At 43.8% G+C, this 20388-nt stretch overlaps 1 protein-coding gene across 1 annotated transcript in view; it reads left to right on the forward strand.

Annotated features, from left to right (window-relative positions):
- Nucleotides 1–20388, forward strand: part of GUCY2F (guanylate cyclase 2F, retinal) — a 138217-nt gene that overhangs the window by 81276 nt on the left and 36553 nt on the right. Inside the window, exons 14-18 of the mRNA XM_027963150.3 lie at nucleotides 2719–2893; nucleotides 6834–6932; nucleotides 10085–10179; nucleotides 16567–16655; nucleotides 16749–16837. Of these exons, the coding sequence (XP_027818951.1) occupies nucleotides 2719–2893; nucleotides 6834–6932; nucleotides 10085–10179; nucleotides 16567–16655; nucleotides 16749–16836 (546 nt within the window). The 3' untranslated portion in view covers nucleotide 16837. The remainder of the gene's footprint in view (nucleotides 1–2718; nucleotides 2894–6833; nucleotides 6933–10084; nucleotides 10180–16566; nucleotides 16656–16748; nucleotides 16838–20388) is intronic.

Consider the following 20388-nt stretch of genomic DNA (forward strand, 5'->3'; position numbering starts at 1 on the left):
TGATACTTCATGGCTGCAATAGGAAGCTAGCGGGCTGTTTTCAGGACAGAGTAGGGCTATATGAATCCAAAAATTACATCTAAGTAGTCAGTCCTTTTTAATAAAAACAACACAGTACAGAGGAAATAAAAATTGAACCAGTGGCGGATCACCAAATCCATTTGTGTTTTCATTTTCTTTACCTATAAAATTGGAATCGCCTCCCCTGGCACTTGCTAATCTGAAGTGGAAGTGAGAAGGCTGCTGCAGAATTATGAAGTTGGTGATTTGTTTTCAGTTTCAGTTTTCCTACTACCACTCCATCTTAACCAGACCTTTTCTATGCCTTATCTACCCTTTCTGTGCCCTTATTCTGATTTATGCAACCCATTTCCCTACACCAGTGTCACACCAAGGCCAAGAAGCACCCATGTTCCCTGTCCTTCTAATTTTCCCATCCATATCCCTGGGGTCTCCTGGGTGACTGACTCAGTAAAGCTGAAGGATCAACCACCAGTCAATGATAATAGCCAGCCAGTGAGTTTCTCCCTCCCGTGCATATAGTATTTGCATTGTACCATTGCCGTCTTCTGTGTGAGTAGGCATGCTTATTTATCTGAGAGCAGGAATCCTTTTCTCAAATTGTATTAGGTAAGAGAGGCCCTGAATGGAAGCATCCTGAGGTACAAAGCCCCATAGGTGTGAAGGATCACTATAGAAAGTCATAATGTGGAGCCTATTGCCAAATACTAAATTTTATCTGGAACTGAGTCATAGGCACAGTCCTGTGGTTTATTTCAAGACACGTCAGTTTGGCTATGATGATGATGGTGATGATGATGATGGTATTGGCTGGCACTTATCCCCCAGGCAGGTTTTAATTGCTTTGACATTTATTAAGTTACTTTGTCCTTAAAACACTCTATGAGGTGGGTGCTCTCATTATCCCTATTTTACAGATAAGGATACTGAAGCACAGAGGGGAAAAGTCATGTGACTAAGGCCACACAATTTGTAAAAGGTGCATCTGGGGTTCTAAACAAGGCTGTGTGACTTCAGAGTTTCATGCTCTTAACCATGGCGCCCTGTAAGTGCAGTTATTTAGGAGAACATAGATTTTTGGGGCCATTTAAAAAAAAATTTATTCATTTTAATTAAAGGATAATTGCTTTACAATATTGTGTTGGTTTCTGCCACACATCAACATGAATCAGCCATAAGTATACTTATGTCCCCTCCCTCTTGAACCTGCCTCGCACCTCCCACCCCATCCCACCCCTCTAGGTTGCTAAAGAACCCCGGGTTAAGTTCCCCGAGTCATACAGCAAATTCCCATTGGCTATCTATTTTCCATATGTTAGTGTATATGTTTCCTTGTTGCTCCCTCCATTTGACCCACCCTCTCCTGTCCATTGTGTGTCCACAAGTCTGTTCTCTATGCCTGTGTCTCCATTGCTGCCCTACAAATAGGCTCATCAGTGCCTTCTTTCTAGATTCCATAGATATATATGTCAAAATATGATATTTATTTTTCTTTCTGACTTACTTCACTCTGTGTAATAGGCTCTAGGTTGATCCTCCTTACTAGAACTGACTCAAATGACTTTATATGACTGAGTAATAGTCCATTATATATATGTACCACAGCTTCTTTATCCATCCATCTGTTGATGGACATCTAGGTTGCTTCCATGTTCTAGCTATTGTAAATAGGGCTGCAGTGAACATTGGGGTACATGTGTCTTTTTCAGTTTTGTTTTCTGGAGGAGCCTGATAGGCTACAGTCCATGGGGTCACAAAGAGTCGGACATGACTGAGCGACTTCACCTTCACCTTCACCTTCAGGGTATATGTTTAGTAGTGGGATTGCTGGGTCATATGGTAGTTTTATTCCTAGTTTTTAGAGAATCTAGGAGAACATAGAGTTTTAACTGAATGGAAACTTGTACTAGCAGAGTCTGATTGGCACATTTCATAAACATCCCTTCAGCTTACTTATCTTTTGGATTTACTTGCAAAGCTTCACCTTACTAGTCACTAGAAAGAGTGGATACACTTCTGTGGGGAAGATGAGGAGCACAGAGTCACCTTAATTCACAGGTGTCCAGTTCTAAGTGCCACCTGCAAGGAGTGGAGGGCTAGTACTGCTGCTCCTTAGAGAGGTAGTGCTAGGACGGGGAGCTGGTGGGAAAAGACAGTTCTCACACCTGGGGAAGCTGCAAAACTGTCCTATTAGCAAGGCAAAGCAGAAGGAACAGACTGTTTCACTTCCTTCCTTTCCTTTTCCCTATATTTGCCTTTAAGCTACCCTAGCTCTTTGACCCAAATGGTCTAGAGAAATGCTTGCTGGGAAAGCACCTTCTCCAAGGGTGCTCCCCAATGAATATCCATGGACAGTCCCAGAAATCTCCCCTTTCCCTTCCCCAGGAATTGTTTGGAGCCAGAGAGTTCATTAGGGCCAGAAAGGAACCTGAGAAGTAACTGTAAAATCTATAGGTGTAAGACTTAAACATCAGTGTTTTTTAAATGAAGTTTCTTAAGTGATTCTACTGTGCAGCCAGGCCTGTGAAGCACTGAGAGCCTCTTTCTGACTTCTTCACTTTATAAGAAGAACACCTAGCGTCCATCGTACCCTTTAACTGTATGAAAGGTCACACGTGCGCTCATGTATGCATGCTCTCACACACGCACACACACACAAATTATTTACTTGCTCATTCTATTTCCCCTGATTTCCAGGTGGAGACCATTGGAGATGCTTACATGGTGGCCTCAGGCCTCCCAAAGAGGAATGGCATGAGGCATGCAGCCGAGATTGCAAACATGTCCCTAGACATCCTCAGCTCTGTGGGTACCTTCAAGATGCGGCACATGCCAGAGGTGCCAGTCCGGATTCGAATAGGCCTGCACTCAGGTAACAACCAGCAGCTAAAGTGGGAGAAAACATTATGCACTGCAAGGGAAGGCTGGAAACAGGAGGAAGAGGGTAGCCCTTCCCTGATTATCGGCAGCTGGATTATCCAGGTGTCTAGTGCTGCCTCATTCCTTTTTGTCTCCCCAAGTTTCCTCTCCTTCCAGCACCTGCCCTACCCCAGTGGGCAGCAGCTCTTGTTCTAAGTACCAAACCCTTCCAGTCCACGTTTCTGGTTAGAGCCAGCATCTCCTTGTTTATGGTACAAGACCAGCCTGTATGTGTAGTATTTAAAGGATCATTCCTTTAATTCGTTGAAGTCTCAACTCCTGGAGTATTTATTCTCCCACCTCCCTCCTCACTTGCTTGAACATCTTCAGGATGCCCCCTCATTGTACCCTTTCCATCTGTCTTTATACATTCCCAGGTATCTTCTCAGGCCTCTCATCTTCTAGCTTCTGTTCGCCTCCTGTTTATCTTTGCTCTTCTAGGCCCCTTTTCTTCTCCCATCATTTTCATCCCTTTCCTACCAAATTTTGTAGAAGGATGATTGACATTTATCACACCATTTCTTCACTATCCACTCCCTCCCCTTTGCCATCTGGCTTCAGCCCTCATCACTTTTCCCAGTCCTAGTCTACCGCTATCTCTGCAGCACTTGGTAGTCTTGACAATTCCCACCGCCCCCCCCCCCCCCATTGGCTTTTATGACCTGCTCCTCACTCTCTGAATGCTTCTTGTCCATTTCATTTACTGGCTCCCTTAGCAATCCCTGCTGTCTAACTGCTCCCACATTTTCTGCAAAACTCTGAGCTGTGATCTCCTTGCTCTCTGTATGTCCTGACCTTGAATTCATTTCTCAACTCATTCCAAACTGGCTTTCATTTTCTACCATTGTCTGATAATCTCATCTGTCTTTGTCTGTGTGCATGCTCAGTTGTGTCCGACTCTTTGCAACCCCAGGGACTGTAGCCCGCCAGGCTCTTCTGTCCATGGAATATTCCAGGCAAGAATACTGGACTGGGTTGCCATTTCCTTCTCCAGGGGATCTTCTACATCCAGGGATCGAACCTGCATCCTTTGTACCTTCTGCATTGGCAGGCAGATTCTTTACCACTGTGTCACCTGGAAAGCCTTCTGCCACGGTTCTGTCCTTCATCCACTGTTTCTCTCCCCTACTATGCTCTTCTGGGTGATCTCATCCATGTCTGTGGTTTAACTACCACTTGTGTACTGATGACTTCCAACTCTTCAGCTTCAACACCTGTCTTTTCCCTTAAGCTTCAGCCCTGTGTATCAGACTTACTGCTGACATTTCCATTTGAATGTTCCACACAGACATCAGACCAACACATCCAAAATAGAGTGACTTTCTACCTATATAAATGATCTCCTCTTCCTGTATTTATTTTCTATTTCAGTTGGTGTCACTACCATTCAGTTAGTCTTGAGAGTCATCCTCCTTGACTCTGCCCTCACCCTGATCTTCACCATTCAACTAAGTCTTACCTTTTCAATATTTCTTGATTCTGTCTTGTCTCTTCTTGACTCTCACTACTCAAGTCTAGGCCACCAGCATCTCTTGCCTGGATCACTGCCATAGCATCTTCTTGCTTCCACTCTTGCTTCTTTCTGTCCATCCTTCTCATAGTTATCATCATCTTTGCTTGCCTGTCTGTCCATTAGACTATAAGCTCCTTGATGGCAGGAACCAGATCTTACTCATGTTTATATCCCGAATGCTTAGTCACATAGGTGATTTTCATTACTTTTCTTTTAAACAGGAGCCTTCATCTCTCATTGCTGCTTCAGTTTCACATCAACAACTCCCCTCAGCACAACTCTTCTTGGATGATTTACCATTACTTCAAATCTTGCATTTCTAAAACTTTAAGTCATCTTTTCCCACAAACCAGCATAAGTTCCCAGGCCCACATGCTAATTTTCTCATGGTTGTCAGACATTCAACATGTCTGTTGGTTCTCCTTCCCTAATGTCTCTCTTTTATCCCTCCTTTTTGCCCTCTATCATCACCTCCTTTCCAGTACTTACAACTCTGTGCTTGAGTTACTGTAATAGTCTCTTAACTGTTTTCCCTGGTTTTACTTTTCTCCCCTTTCAGTGCATTCTATATACTGATGTGAGAAAAAAAGAAAAAGAAATTTCATTATGTAATCCCCTGCTCAAAATTCTCTAGTGGTTCAAGGTCCACCATCTTGTACAACCCAATAGCCAATCTTGTCTCTAGTTTCTCCCCAGGCACCTGAACTAAGCAGACTGCTCTCTATAAGAGTTTCCCCAAATTCCAAACTTGAGCCCAACCACAAACCTGTGATTTTTGTCCCTTTTCTCCTACTCAAATCCAACTCACTCATCAAGATCTAAATCAAATCCTGCCTTCTCCACTGGATCTTTTTGGACTGAACCAAGCCTTAATAAACAACCCCTCTCCCATTTTCTAAACTATTAGAGCACTTCTGCCTGTACCATTTATCTTGCCTCAACCATACATTGTCTTGGATTGTTGCTTAATTGCTTCTGGTTTGGTAGTCTCCTCTCTTCAGTTAAACTCTAAATTCCTACAGAACTGAGGCTATATGATACATTTCTTTTTTATTCCCCTTGGTGCCTAGTTCAGTGCTCAGTGAATGCTTCTTAATGGGTGAGACATGAATTATAATGAGAAACATAACTTTTGTAGTTGTTTTTTTTTTTAATTTTTATTTTTACTTCATTTTACTTTACAATACTGTATTGGTTTTGCCATACATTGACATGAATCCACCACGGGTGTACATGCGATCCCAAACATGAGTCCCCCTCCCTCCTCCCTCCCCACAACATCCCTCTGGGTCATCCCCGTGCACCAGCCCCAAGCATGCTGTATCCTGCATCGGACATAGACTGGTGATTCGATTCTTACATGATAGTATACATGTTTCAATTTTTAACTTTTATTCTTACAAATGAATGTCCAGAAGGAATTTTTTAGAGCAAAATTATTTTGTGTGTGCATGCTTAGTTGCTCAGTCGTGTCCGACTCTATGCGACCCCATGGACTGTAGCCTGCCAGGCTCCTCTGTCCATGGGGATTCTCCAGGCAAGAATACTGGAGTGGATTGCCATGCCCTCCTCCAGGGGATCTTCCCTACCCAGGTCTCTCACATTGCAGGCGGATTCTTTACCATCTGAGCAACTAGGGAAGCCCTTCTCTAACTCAGGGAACAGCAAAAAGATAATGCTGAACAATTTTCACTTAGAACAGAGACCAGAAAGGTGAAGTTGAGACATTTCTAGATATTTTTGAACTAGATTTTCAGTATGGTTGCTGAAATTTCTTTCAAGTAATGTTCATTCTCTGAACATTTAGCATGGTTGTATTAAAATGTAAAAGCAAAAACCATTCTAAGGGTAAATAGAAAATATTCTCAGATCATCTTTATATACTACACAGATGATTGAATGTCAACTATACTTCTTTTCAGATTTTCCAACTGTCTTAGCAATAATTCTCTTTATAGACACAATTTGGGAGACAGATAGCCCCATGGATACCTCCTTCCAACCCTAAGGCACAAGAAAGACTCACATTTTTCCCTTGAAACAAACATGCTTGGATCCTGAATCCCTGCCCAGGCTTTCCTTATTGGGTTTAATGCTTGGTTGTCCCTATTGACAGATATAAGCATCTTGGGTGTTACTGTTACTTGGAACAAAGACATCAATCAGAAGGGTAATCATTTCTGCATTGTCATAAATTTGTTTTTTTTAATAGGGCAAAGAATGCATTACTCACCATAAGATTTCCTTCAGAGTCCCAGAGCTATGTAGTGGCAACTTTATTCTTTCATGCAGCTACATTCCTTCCCTTGGCAGTGTCCCTCTATTAGCATTGGATTCATACCTGATGACTATAATCCTGATTACCTGTGCTCCTCTATAGGGCCGGTTGTTGCTGGAGTGGTGGGCCTCACCATGCCCAGATACTGCTTGTTTGGAGACACTGTGAACACAGCTTCTCGGATGGAATCAACAGGGTTACGTGAGTATCTCTAGAGGGATGAATGGGATGGTAATCTCCTGCTACTGGGAAAGTGATTCTTCCTCAAGAGAGGGGAAAGAGAGCAGAGAGATGTTTGAATGTTTCAAAGAATTATTAAAAGGTAATTTGAGAATCTTAAGGGGATGTAACACACAGGTTTTTGTCTCTAATGGCAAACCAGTAGGGGGTGATGTTGGACTGAACATGTACCTTTCTTGTTTTAGAAATGAAGCTGTAGCTAGGTGACACTGAAACAGCCAGCAGTTTGATCAAAACAACAACAACAACAAAATCCTTCGGGTAAAGGAAAAAATTGGCCAGCCTGGTGGGTTTGTGGGCATCATATTGAAAAAAGAAACAGGAAAGGCACTGACATTGTTTTTTCAACTAGTTTGTAGAGACACGCCCAGAGTCAGCTCTCTCCCAACCAGCTGATGTTTCCTGCTTTAGTCTTTTTTTGAACTGGTTAGGACCCCAGGAGTTCTGGCTTCATCAAAGCACCCTCAAATTTAGCTAGCAGTAATGCTTCAATCTGAGGAGCTTGGAATTCTGAAATAATTTCAACTTGCCTGTATATAAAACTCTTAGCTTCTATCAAACCAGGTATGGTATCAAAGATGCCATTTCTCCCCTATTGCTTTGAGAAGAAAACCATACAAACCATTATGCCATTTGTCAGTGCCTGGCAACACTTTCTTGTTTATTTCCTATCACTCCTAAGGCAATGTCAGAATCACAATGTGCTTTACCTATATCATAGGCAAAGTGATTTGTTCAAGCTAGTATAAAAAAACAGAGACAACAATAGATTTTATATACAGTTTTCATGGATTAAATATTAGAAAAAATCACTTAAGCCCTTAGCAGCCCTGGCTCTGACAGCTACTAAGCAGGACAAGCTCTTCTCAAACTTCAGCAGCGTATGCAGCCTAGTCCCTGATGATATGGTGGTCTCTATCACAGTGGGTGGTGCCCTGTCTGACCTCACGTCTCATCACTCATGTGCCGAAACAGACTTGAACAATAGGCCCAGTCTTAGTCAGTCTAGCCCGTGCAGCCATGATAAAGGAGGCAGCACGGAACTTAGAAGCTGTTGTCAGAATAAATTTTCTGACATCTGGCAAAGTCTTCAAATGCTGCAGACATGGCAGAGGCCATGGGAGTAGCCATCCAGGAACTGTGGCATGCGCGTAACTTTGCTCTAGAAGTGCAGCCCAGGAGGAAGTGAAACTGGCACAGTTCTCTGGACTGATGTAAGCCCGTCGAATAGTGCAGTCATATTCTGGTCTGCACTAGGGAAACTCCACATGTTTCATGTTGGAAATACAGAGCTGAGAGCGGAAAGCGGATCATGAGAGAGTCATGCACAGCAGATGTGTGTGGAGCACTGACTCTGTAAGGAAGGCATTGTGAGGGATATGGAGAAGTGTACATATGTAGTCTCTGTACTACAGAAGCTGGTTAGAGTGCTTTTCTGGAAGCTAATGACTGTGACTGAAACGTGACATTAAGTGCTGCTCCTGACTGAAGACCTGTAAAGAGGTAGCTTCTAAGTTCGTGTTGGATATGAGATTAGGACGCATCATAGGTCTGTTTTTAAAAAATCAGTTTCATCAACACCTCTTTTATGCTCAGTTGAATCTACTGATTCTAAAATGGAAGTGACTAGTGACCCAGCCCTGGAGTGATCTTCCTTGCCACATGACTGGATGGTGGTTGGAATCAGCTATCTTTCTGTGTTGAACTGTGTGTTCCCCATCAGTAGGATTATTCTATTGAGATATTCCCTCATGACTAGATGCTAGTGGAATGTCACACATAGTGCTAGCTAGGGACACACTAGGTGACTTTTAAGAACCATTTGGAGTGGAGGTTTGGGGATGACCGTGAAGTAGTGAGGAAGACACAAATGACAATACTGAGCTGTCCAGAGAAGGCAAGTCCTTGTAGAAGACAGCAGAAATTTCTTGCCGTTCTTTTCACTCATGCCATGCTACTCGGATTGTACTCAGATTCTAAAAGAATGACATTCTAACATGTATACTATCATGTGAATTGAATCGCCAGTCTATGTCTGACGCAGGATGCAGCATGCTTGGGGCTGGTGCATGGGGATGACCCAGAAAGTTGTTATGGGGAGGGAGGTGGGAGGGGGGTTCATGTTTGGGAATGCATGTAAGAATTAAAGATTTTAAAATTTAAAAAATAAAAAACTAAAATTAAAAAAAAAAAAGAATTATTGGGAACACTGTAAAGCAATTATATTCCAACAAAAAAAATAAATGAAAGAAAAATAATTATTGGGTTAGCCAATAAGTTTTCTACTAGAGCTTATGCAAAAACCCAAACGAACTTTTTGGCCAGCCTCAATACTTTCTCAAGTGTGTGTGGAACTGTCTTGGACTTTTACTGACTACTCAGCCTGAACAAGATCTTACTTCACAGGAAGACAGTTTTCAGGACAGTTAAGGATCCTACCTCAGTTAAATGATTGCTCTTCACCAAAGAATTACACTTAATTTCTGAATAGATGTTTTAGTCATAGTTCCCCAGTCTCTTATCCTAAGTTGGTATTAGTTGGAAAATCATTCATTCATGTGTGTACACAGCTAGAGGCATCTGCCGAAAAGACAGCTATAGATGTAGTCACCACACAATGTTGGCAGAGGTCTTGGGACATTTCTCATTGATGTCTTATTTTAAGTACAGCAGTGTTGAAAGGTAGTTGGATGGATGTGTGTGGAAAAGATACCCTTTTGTCTCTTAAGTAGGATATGCCAACCTTGAGGGTTCAGCCCCAGCAGCAGCCTGTGAGACTGTAACTTCCCTCAGAGGAGATCATGTTTCAGCTGAGGGCAAGTAGTGGTTGCTGTTTTCTTCATCTCAGTCATTTCTATTGCATGGCCTTTAATCTGAGATAGTGTCTAGGAGGCTGATAGGTGCTACAGTTAATGCCTTATTTGGGCCTGGTGAGGAAGACCATTCCTTCCCCTTACCTCCTCCTGTGAAACCCTAACTAAAGCGTACTCTCTCTCTCTCAGGGAATTTGTTTAGGGTCTTGTCCATTTAGAAGTGGGAGCATTTATGACATTAATATTCTCTCACTGCTTTTACCTGAAGGACCCAAAGTCATGCCTCTCTTGTTTTTACAGCTTATCGCATCCACGTCAGTCACAGCACAGTGACAATTCTTCGAACCCTGGGTGAAGGCTATGAAGTGGAGCTTCGAGGAAGAACAGAGCTCAAGGTATAATGTCCTTTTGTGTTTTGAGTCAAACCACTTGGACACACCTGCTACTGGAGAGGTCATGGTCTGCTGAAAGAGTTTACCTGGGTGTCTGAGACTCAGAGCTGTAATTCAGGCAGAATTCTCAATTTCATGTGTGGTTCCGCAAAGATCATTCCCTTTGCCTCAGTTTTCATCTCTTTAAAATATGGCTGCAGTGAGATGGATCGTTAAAAGTCCCTCTGCATTTTTTAGACTGTGAGTTGCATTTTTCTCTCTTTAAAAATTGCCCAGAATTTTGCATTATTATTTACATTGTCAAACTTCCATCTCATTTAATATCTGGCAGTGCCAGGTGTTGTTCAATAAACTACACTACTGGAGAGTTTGGATTCTCTGTCCATTGGCTTGGTGGCCCTCCTTTCGCATTTTTCATCCCCAACATTGATCCCCTGTGTACAGAGAAGCTTTATCTATTTCCCCAAGACCAGGAAGAATGAAGTCAGTTCTGATGAAAGACAAACATAGCACCCTTTCTTTGTAAGGACTATCACTTGATCTAGGATTCAGGATTAGACTAATATCTCTTTTTCTTTTTCACCATTTCCACTGGATTCTTTTCATCTTCCTCTGGATGGCCCTAGGGCCACTGGTGGTCCCAACTGTAAAAGACTCTAGAGATTTGATCATTTAACTCCTTCAAATTTCAGATAAAGAGCCAAGGCCCAAAATAGTGAAGTAATTTGATCAGGGTTACATAGTCAATTGATGGCAGAGTCAAGCCATAACCCAGGAAGCCTGACTTCTCCTTCATTAATAATAATGTTCATTTATTTAGTTTTGGCTGTGCTAGGTCTTTGTCATTTTCTCTAGTTGTCGCGAGTTGGGACTACTCTTCATTGCAGCATGTGGGCTTTTCATTTCGGTGGCTTCTCTTGTGTAGCATGGGATCTAGGGCATGTGGGCTCAGTAGTTGAGGCTCGCCAGCTCTAGAACACAGGCTCAATAGTTGTGGGACATGGGCTTAGTTGCCCTTCTTCTTGTCGGATCTTCCCAGACCAGAGATCGAACCCATGTCTCCTGCATTGGCAGGCAAATTCTTTTCCACTGAGCTACCAGGGAAGCCCTAGTAGTCTTTCTGTGTTACCATTGTGCACGAAAATTGTTTTCTCAGTGATTATTCTCTGTGTTTAGTTGCTCAGTCATGTCTGACTCTTTGTGACCCCATGGACTGTAGCCTACCAGGCTCCTCTGTCCATGGGGATTCTCCAGGCAAGAATACTGCAATGGGTTGCCATTCCTTCCTCCAGGGCATCTTCCCAACCCAGGGATCGAACCCAGTTCTCCCTCATTGCAGGCGGATTCTTTACTGTCTGAGCCATCAAGGAAGCCAAAATCTCTAGCAAAGCAAAATCTGGGCACTGAGTGATGCATAATTTGTTTCTGTCACTGGTATGCCTTCCCCAGATGGTTGCAATTTACATATAAAGGAGTTTCAGAAGTCAAAGATTGAAAGGCCTGATTATAGTTGATCAGTTAATTCCTTCTATGGCTAATCCTAGATTGTCCCTTCCAATAGATCCTTAATGTCTTCTAGCAGGGGGGATGGATCACTTATTAGTGGACAGAGGTTTCTTTCCCACCTCTGCAGAGAACGCAAAGATATGATGGGGTGGTGATATTACATGGACAGTGAATCAAGTCACCCAAGGCTTTTGTGATCCCTCTATATATTTGGTCATTTCTTGGCAGAGGAGGACAAAGGTGGCTTGGTTTCCTGAAGTGCTTGCCTCCCTAATGTTACTAGACACAAATTCCTTCATTTAAGAGAGAACTTAAGGACTGAAGAGGTGCCACTTTATGCAACTGAAAAGGAAAAATATGCCTTCACCGCCTTCACCGCCCCCCACTGATTTTTATTGCCTGCCCCCATACTGGTTAGGAGTAATCACAACTTTGGGTGGTTCACAGACAAAAGTAGGACTGCTTCAAAAGGGCCCTTTGCAACTTCACAGTTTCCCCTATCCCAGGGAATCTGGAGGAAGAGGCAGCGAGAGGCTGCCCCCTAAGGCCAGCCACATCAGGCCTTGGTTATTGGGTTATCAGGGGCTTCCTGAGGAAGAGAGATTGAGAGGGAGATATTGAGAGAGAAAAAGTGAGAGTGCCCGAGGGGAAAGGAAGGGCCAGTGAGAAGAAAGATAAGGATGAGAAGTAAGACCCAAAGGAAGGAAGGAAGAAGAGGGGAGATCTTTTTCTGTCTCTGAGCCTCCTCCTCCCAACCAGGGAAAGGTATTGACTATCACCTAGTAGGGACTAGGGGACAGAGGATTCCTTGTCCCTTGAGGATATGCTCTAGTACATGGCTCAGAAGGACCACATTTGATGGGGAGCCAGGTGTGATTTCAAAGTTGATGGCCAAAAATATCCTCTCCTTCCAGCTGGCTGATGCTTAAAATTCCTCCATCTGAGCCTCTTCTCTTAAGCTCAAGGCTTGGATCCATCATCAACAACACTCTCCCCCACCAACCCCATCCCCTCTCCATTGGAGTGATGATGCTTTAAGTTGTTTCTCTTAGTGGGATCAAAGATGTGGGTTGGATTGGCTGAGAGAAGAAAACACAGAGCAGTTGAGTAATTGGGTGGGTGAGGGGTACAAAGAGAGACACCAAAATAAGGAAGCTTAGAAGAAGACACATTGAGAGATGAGAAGCTCATGCTCTCTAGGAAGTTGTCCCACTGTCCACTCCAACCCCCTCTTGTATTGTGCTTAGTCGCTCAGTCGTGTCCAACTCTTTGCGACCCCATGAACTATAGCCTACCAGGATCCTCTGTCCATGGGGATTCTCCAGGCAAGAATACTGGAGTGGATTGCCATGCCCTCCTCCCAGGGGATCCTCCCAACTCAGGGATCGAACCCAGCTCTCCCGTGTTGCAGGAAGATTCTTAACTGTCTGAGCTACCAGGGAAGCCCAGGAATACTGGAGTGGGTAGCCTATCACTTCTCTAGGGGACATTTCTGACCCAGGAATCAAACCAGGGTCTCCTGCATTGCAGCCAGATTCTTTACCAGCTGAGCTACCACACTGGCACAAAAATCATCAGTGCTTAACTGGCTATTTCTGTTTTTTTTTTGCAGTATTTTTTTCCAAGTAGCCTGGTGATAAATCATTTTATTACCTCTTCTCTTACGTGAATGAGTCCTGCTTCACTTATCATTTTCCTGACAAGTTTGAAGCTCCTTGCTGAGACTTTGTATATGTCTAGGCTTCTTCCCTTTCACTTTTCACTTTCATGCATTGGAGAAAGAAATGGCAACCCACTCCAGTGTTCTTGCCTGGAGAATCCCAGGGACGGGGGAGCCTAGGGGGCTGGTGTCTATGGGGTCACACAGAGTTGGGCACGACTGAAGCGACTTAGCAGCAACAGCAGCAGCAGCAGCAGCAGCAGCAGGCTTATCACATGCTTTTGCCAGGGCCTCTCAGGTGGATTTACATTCTAAAAATATTTTCCCAAATGGTTGTTCTCAGGTGGTTTCTGTTGTCTTTGCCAGAGGTGGACATTTACATACCAGCAATTGAGCTAAGAAGTAATGAAGTTGTATTGACAGAGTCATGAAGGTCAGAAGGTCTGGTCTGTAATTCTTGTCCTATAGATGACTCAACGTGTGACATTGGACAAGTAACTTCATCTTCCTTGTGCTTCCATTTCACAACATAGAGGCCTCTTCTGACCTGTGATTATCAGGAAGCTCATTAATCGCAAGCTTTAAAATTACCAACAGTTGCTTTTTGGTCGCTAGACCTGCCCCTTGACTCCAGTGTGTGGGAAAAGCTATACAATGGAGAGGGAAGAACATTTAAACTTTGGAGTTTAACTACATGTTAACTAGACTTATTGTTGTGATCCTGAAACTAACATAATTGTTTGCTTGATGTTCAGTCGCTCAGTCGCTCTTTGCGACCCCATGGACTGCAGCACACTTGGCTTCCCTGTCCTTCACTATGTTATATGTCAATTCCACCTCAATAAAATATAGAAAATCATAGTAAAAAATAAAGTTTATAGTCTAGCAGAGTTGGGATCAAAGTCCTACCTATGCCAAGTCATTTTATAATCATAAACAAGGGCCCCATTTGCAGAATGAAGTTAATAATAAACCTGTTTTCCAGAGTTTTTATGAGGATTAAACAAGACAGGAGATGTCTTAAAAGTGTCGGGCCAAAGGAAGGTGCTATTATTTGGGAGGTCTCTGGGACTGCCTAGGGATTGATGCTGAGTCAAAGAGTTCACTTTAGCTTTAGTTGTTGCTTACTTGTTTCCCCACTCTGTCTTTCAGCAGAATTTTGGAGTAGGGTGGGTAAACAGAGAGCTAGGATTCTAAGAATTCTTCCTGGATGGGCTCCAAAACCTCAGAGCACCCCTGGAGCTCCCCAGCATATTCTTTGATTTGGAAGCTTGCCTGAGTCCGTAACACTCCCATTCTATTTTGCAACCATTAGTTTTGGCATCCCAGCATGTCCCAGGACTCACCCAAATATCTGGACAGTCCTGGCATCTGCAAATGTTCCCTTGGGTTATTGGCATGCTGTCCTGATAGCTTCTAGAGCTCAAGAAAAACAGTCGACTATGGCTGGGGCTTGGGATCAAGTTTTGAGAGTATGTTGTACCAAAGCGAGGTCCAGTGACACCATGGGGATTAGAATACTCAAGGGATTAGAATGCCAGGGAATGGAATAGTCTCTGTTTATTGAGCACCTATTCTATATGAGATGCTGAACTAGATTCTGTGAGGAAAAGAAACTGCTTAAGAGGCAGAAGAGTTGAGCTTCTGTTTAGGGCCCAAGACATGGCCTGATAGTTGTTTTTATTTAACTATACTATGAGCTCCTTGAGGACAGATCCCTCTCTGTATTTTCAGCCCAGGTGCAATGAGGGCGAAACAAATTTAAGAATGAGTGATATGAGCATATTTTCAAGCTGCTCACTTCTTCTGGTCCCAAATAGTTCACTTATGTGGGCTTAGGGTGGGCTGGCTGTCTGTTCAGGGAGGTTGGGCTATTGTGGTGTTCTCTTCCTCCTAGAGGGCTCGCTCAGCGTCTTGAATCAAATATTTGTGAAAAGTTTTGAGATTCTCCAATTAAATATGCTAATAATTATTATGGTTGTTGTCATGATTGTTAAGGGATGAATACATGTGATATAAAATAGAGAATAATGGATTTGATATTTAAAGGGGCAAACCTAATTTGGAATTTCTAAGTTAAGCAATTTAGAACTGTTCCAAATAAGATCTACTGAGAGTAAGACCATATTTCAGATTAATGAATTGGAAACACATCCCATTACTTTTTTCAGTCTTAGTAAACAGATTTTCCCCTTATGGATTGGGGAAAATCGGAGGACAGACAAAACAGAATTGAAAGGAGGAGAGAGAACCATGTTGTTGAGGAGGACTGATTGAAGAAGAGGGGATGGTAGGGCAGGGGCAGAAAATGTGGCTCTTTTGAAGTCATCTCTCAGGCTCTGGGGCAATGAACTTGAGTTTACATTTGCTTTCTCTTCTTGGACCTGTGGTTCTTGACAATCGACTAGTGGGGCTGTAGGTGGAGGCCTCCCTTGGGGTCTCTCTCTGCCTGTAAGACTCCCTTGGCAAGAAGAAAAGAAACACTGCAGAAATGGTGACTTCTCAAAGCAGCCAGGGTGCCCTGGGCTTAAGAACCAAGTTGCATGGTGTGCTTTCCATTTTTATTCCCTTTTTGGTTTTTGTGAGAGACATTGGATGGTGGAGGGTTGGGGGGAGGTGGACTCTGAATGTATGTACTCTGGGTACAAAAGACAATGGGTTGACTAATGCCAAAAGATCAGGGCAAAAATGACAGACAAAATCTTCAATTGAACATACAGCTCTTTGGCAGCTGTGAAGCGAAACAGCCACATATTCCCAAAGATGGAGCTGTGTGGCGGCGGGTAGGCAAAACATCTGGATGACAACTTGAAATGCTGTTTGCTTTTTATCTAGCTGTGGTGGCAGCTTATGGAGCTTGTGTGTGTGTGTGTGTGTGTGTGTGTATGTGTGTGTGTGTGTGTGTGTGTGTGTGTTAGTTGCTCAGTCATGTTCAACTCTTTGCAGCCTCATAGATGGCAGCCCACCAGGACCCCCTGCCCCTGTCCATGGGATTCTCTAGGCAAGAACACTGAGTTGCCATTTCCATGTCTGAGCCTTGGGTATATATGACAAAGAAGCCATATTGGAAGGAAGATGCCAGGGAGTGGGGACAAGGGGAAAGCAGAGGCAGTTTCTGAGCCAAATGGAATGTTTGTAGACATTCTATTCCTATTGACCAGAAAGACTTCTTTAGAAAAATTGGTTATAGTACCTTTAAGATTTTCCATCTTTTCTCTAATAAGGGCAAAGGCACAGAAGAGACCTTCTGGCTGGTTGGGAAAAAGGGCTTCACGAAGCCCCTTCCTGTGCCCCCACCAGTGGGCAAAGATGGGTAAGTGGAGATCACACATAATTAGCATCTTCCCATGCCCCTCTCTGCCACATACTCTTCGCTAACTATTTTTGTGTTGCTCCTGCCCCACAGGCAAGTGGGCCATGGCCTTCAACCAGTAGAGATTGCAGCCTTCCAAAGAAGAAAAGCAGAAAAGCAGCTGGTGAGAAACAAGCCATAAGGTAATGGCCATCAGGGAAACAGAGCTCAGGAGCTGGCCAGACTTTCAAAGCTGGGGCTCCCTTTGGCATGGGTGCCAGTGTCAGCCTACACTCTGTGGGCAGAGTGTGATGGAGCTGGCGAAATTCCAAGCTTCCCTGAGTTGTGCAAAAACCTTGTGAGGAGGCCTGTTGCAGAGCGAGCTGCCTCAGAGGGAGGTTGGCTGCCCCAGCCTGAGAGAGATCCTTGCCTCCTGCACTGATAACGTGTTTGAATGTTAACAAGGCTGGCCTTGTTATCCAGTTCTCAGGCAGGTGCACCCATCTCTTTCACTGTCCAGCACCTGGGCCACATGGTGAGCCACCTTAGGCCTTTAGAGATCCTCTTCTATCTAAGCCACACGACAAGATGCTTATGTCCTTTCCTCTGGCAGCCCTGCCCAATTGCTTCTGAGGTTGGTCTTACCAACCAAAATAAGACTGGCAACTTCTTAACTGCCTGGCTTGAATTCAGGACAATTTCCTTCATCTCTCCTCCCTGACAAGAAGGGTATCATTCCCAAGCAAAAACAACAGACCAGTTATCAAGGATTCTCCCCCATGTATCTCTCTCAGAGGACGCCAGTGCCTTATTGGGCTCCTGTCAGTGTCTCTTCTCTTATCTTGCTTTCTTATTCCTTCTTTCATGGAGACACTGACCCTCAGACCATCGCTTCCTCCACATAGATTGGAAATCACAAGATTCTAAAGTAAATGTTATGGTGTCTCCACACACTCCTGTTTCCTTGTCTTTTTAACATGTTCCAGAATAATCACAGTTCGAGCTGCTACACAATGACCAAAGGCCGTATACTTCCTCCATTCCCAGTGGCCTCTGTTGACTTTGTCCGCTATCATAACTGCTTTTCTCCTAAGAAAGCCAAGGTATCCTCATTTCTGTGATGATCACAGGTACCCTCTCTGAGTTATAACATTTATGCTTCAGAAATCTTCTGTACTGAGCACATGGCTGCCCTGCAGCCCGCACCACCCTCTGCCACCCTGCTACCTGGGCCTGGGCTCTGTTCTTTTCTGTTGACCAGTACAAGCAGATAAGCAACTGGTCTTTGTCTCTCTGACTCTCTCACAGCAGAAAGGGTTTTGGAAGCTCTTGAAGGGTTTTCCCTTTGGTAGGGTGGCATGGGCATTGGAGGTACTGTACAAGAACCTATGCATTCCTAAGACTGTGTTGGAGTTGGCAGCAGAAAACACTGCAGCAGGCTTACCGTCATTGGCTGTGTGCTGGGTAGTGCTTTCCCAGCATTGCAGCTGGGTGTGACTGAGGCCATTTACACTCACTCATCTGGGTCGCCTTGCTAGAGGGGAAGATGCTGTGGGCTGTGAGTCTGTGGGACAGATTGAAGCCAATTGGCTCAAAAGTGAATTTGACCACTGGCCTCATTAGCATGGGCTTCCCGGGTGGCTCAGTGGTAAAGAATCTGCCTGCAATGCAGGAGATACGAGTTCGATCCCTGGGTTGGGAAGATCCCCTGGAGAAGGGTATGGCTACCCACTCCAGTATTCTTGCCTGGAGAATCCCATGGACAGAGGAGCCTGGTGGGCTACAGTCCACAGGGTTGCAAAGAGTTGGACACGACTTAGTGACTGAGCAGGCACACACTCATTAGCACTTGGGCTTTAATTAGCATGTTAATTGACCACAATGGCCTTGGCAGGTTGTGCAAATCTCAAAAATCCTCAAAAAGAGCACCCCCAATAAATTTTAGAACGCTTGACCTAAATCCAAGATTTCCCAGACATTTCACTTACCTCTCTTTAAATATTCTATGTTGCTGTCACCCAGTAACACCCCCTATTCCAGAATGTTTCCAACTTTTTCTGACTTTTCAGGTTGACCCTTAGTGAGTTAGCCCCAACTTATTAAAGACCTGCAAGACCATGGGAGCCATTGAGGAGAAACTTGAAAACCTTTAGAGAGCACTGTGGTGTCAGACAGAGAGGGAAGAAAGATCCTGAGAAAGGGGGTATAACTTTGGTGAACTGACTACAGGACTTGCCTTTCAGTCTGTGCCCTGCTCTCTACTATAGCTCTTTCCTCTTGTCCTCCAATATCTACCATTTCCTAAAACTTCCTCGAGGTTATTACTTTATCTGTTTACTTTCCCTTAAATTTCATCAACTGTGGTTAATGTGGGATTGACAAGCCTCCTCTTAGATATACCATTAGTTAAGTGTTGCTCATTCTTGTCCAACTCTTTGCAACGCCATGGACTGCAGCCTGCCAGGCTGCTCTGTCCATGGGATTCTCCAGGCAAGAATACTGGAGTGGGGAGTTAGTCCCTCCTCCAGGGAATCTTCCTAACCCAGGGATCAAACCCGGGTCTCCTGCATTGCTGGCAGATTCTTTATCATTTGAGCCACCAGGGAAGCCCAGATAAACCATAGATATACCTTTTGGAGAGGAAGGGGCAATTCATCTAATATTATAATGAAGTTGAACTGAGTCTCATGCTCAGGAGGACTGGGAACTTTCATTTTCATGTGGACTAGGAGAAATGAAGAAGATGGCAGTTTTGAAGAATGAAGGATCACAGTGGAGGCCTTGGGACGAGACAAAAGCAGTGAATCCCTAGGAGACAGAAGAAGGGTGAAAACAAGTATGAGGGTGGGAAAGTCTGTTTAGATTCCCCTACTTTCGAAACTTATGCTTTGGGTTTTCCTTGGACCCAAAGAGTGGGAAGAAAGCATGCTTTTCCTTCTGCTCTCAAGACCTAGGACCTCCGCCAGAGAGCTAATACAACTCTGCTTCATGTGGGTTAAATCAGCCTTTGTGGACTGGCCTAGAAACCTGACCACCACATATGTAACAGCTTCCATGCAGCAAGGCATTCCAAATCCAAATCATTGACTTTTAAATGTTTAGGACACATCTCATTAGTTAATTAAGAATTACCTATATATTAATATGCCTCCTCTTTTGTGTTAAAATTGATTAAAAAAAACCTTGTTAGTAGCAACATTATGCAACTGTAATTATGAAATCCTGACAAATGTAATGATGTTTATTTGTTCAATGATCCAGACAAGTTCAGCAATTTGCAAGCTGCTGGTGGAGTAGCATGGTATTGCAGGGTTGGAATCATTCATATTGAAATCCTATGAAAGGCCTAGGATGGGGAAGGTATACTTACTGTTTCCTCTTTCTCCCACCCAGGAGTGAAGGGCTCCATGATTGGAATCTTCTCTTGGTGAGGCAATGGAAAAGCTTGCTCCAGTTCAACAAATTGACCTGTCTGGGCAAGAAATTAGTGAACGATGTTACCTCTGAGGATGACCAATCTCTAGGGTTACTCAAGCCTAATTCTACTGAAAGGGGGCCCCTGGGAAATAACATTAATAAGCTTTGCTCACTATACATCTATTCCCAAAAGGCCATGTGAATGTATACAATGAATATGAACCCTAAAGAAGGGCAGAGAACCACCTCCAAGTTTAATCATTCCAAAATAGCAGGCCCTACTTGGACTAAGATAAGAAGGACTCTATTTTCACAGAAAAAAGTAGGAGGCACTTTG

This window comes from Ovis aries, chromosome X (genome assembly GCF_016772045.2).
Source record: "Ovis aries strain OAR_USU_Benz2616 breed Rambouillet chromosome X, ARS-UI_Ramb_v3.0, whole genome shotgun sequence".
NCBI lineage: Eukaryota > Metazoa > Chordata > Mammalia > Artiodactyla > Bovidae > Ovis > Ovis aries.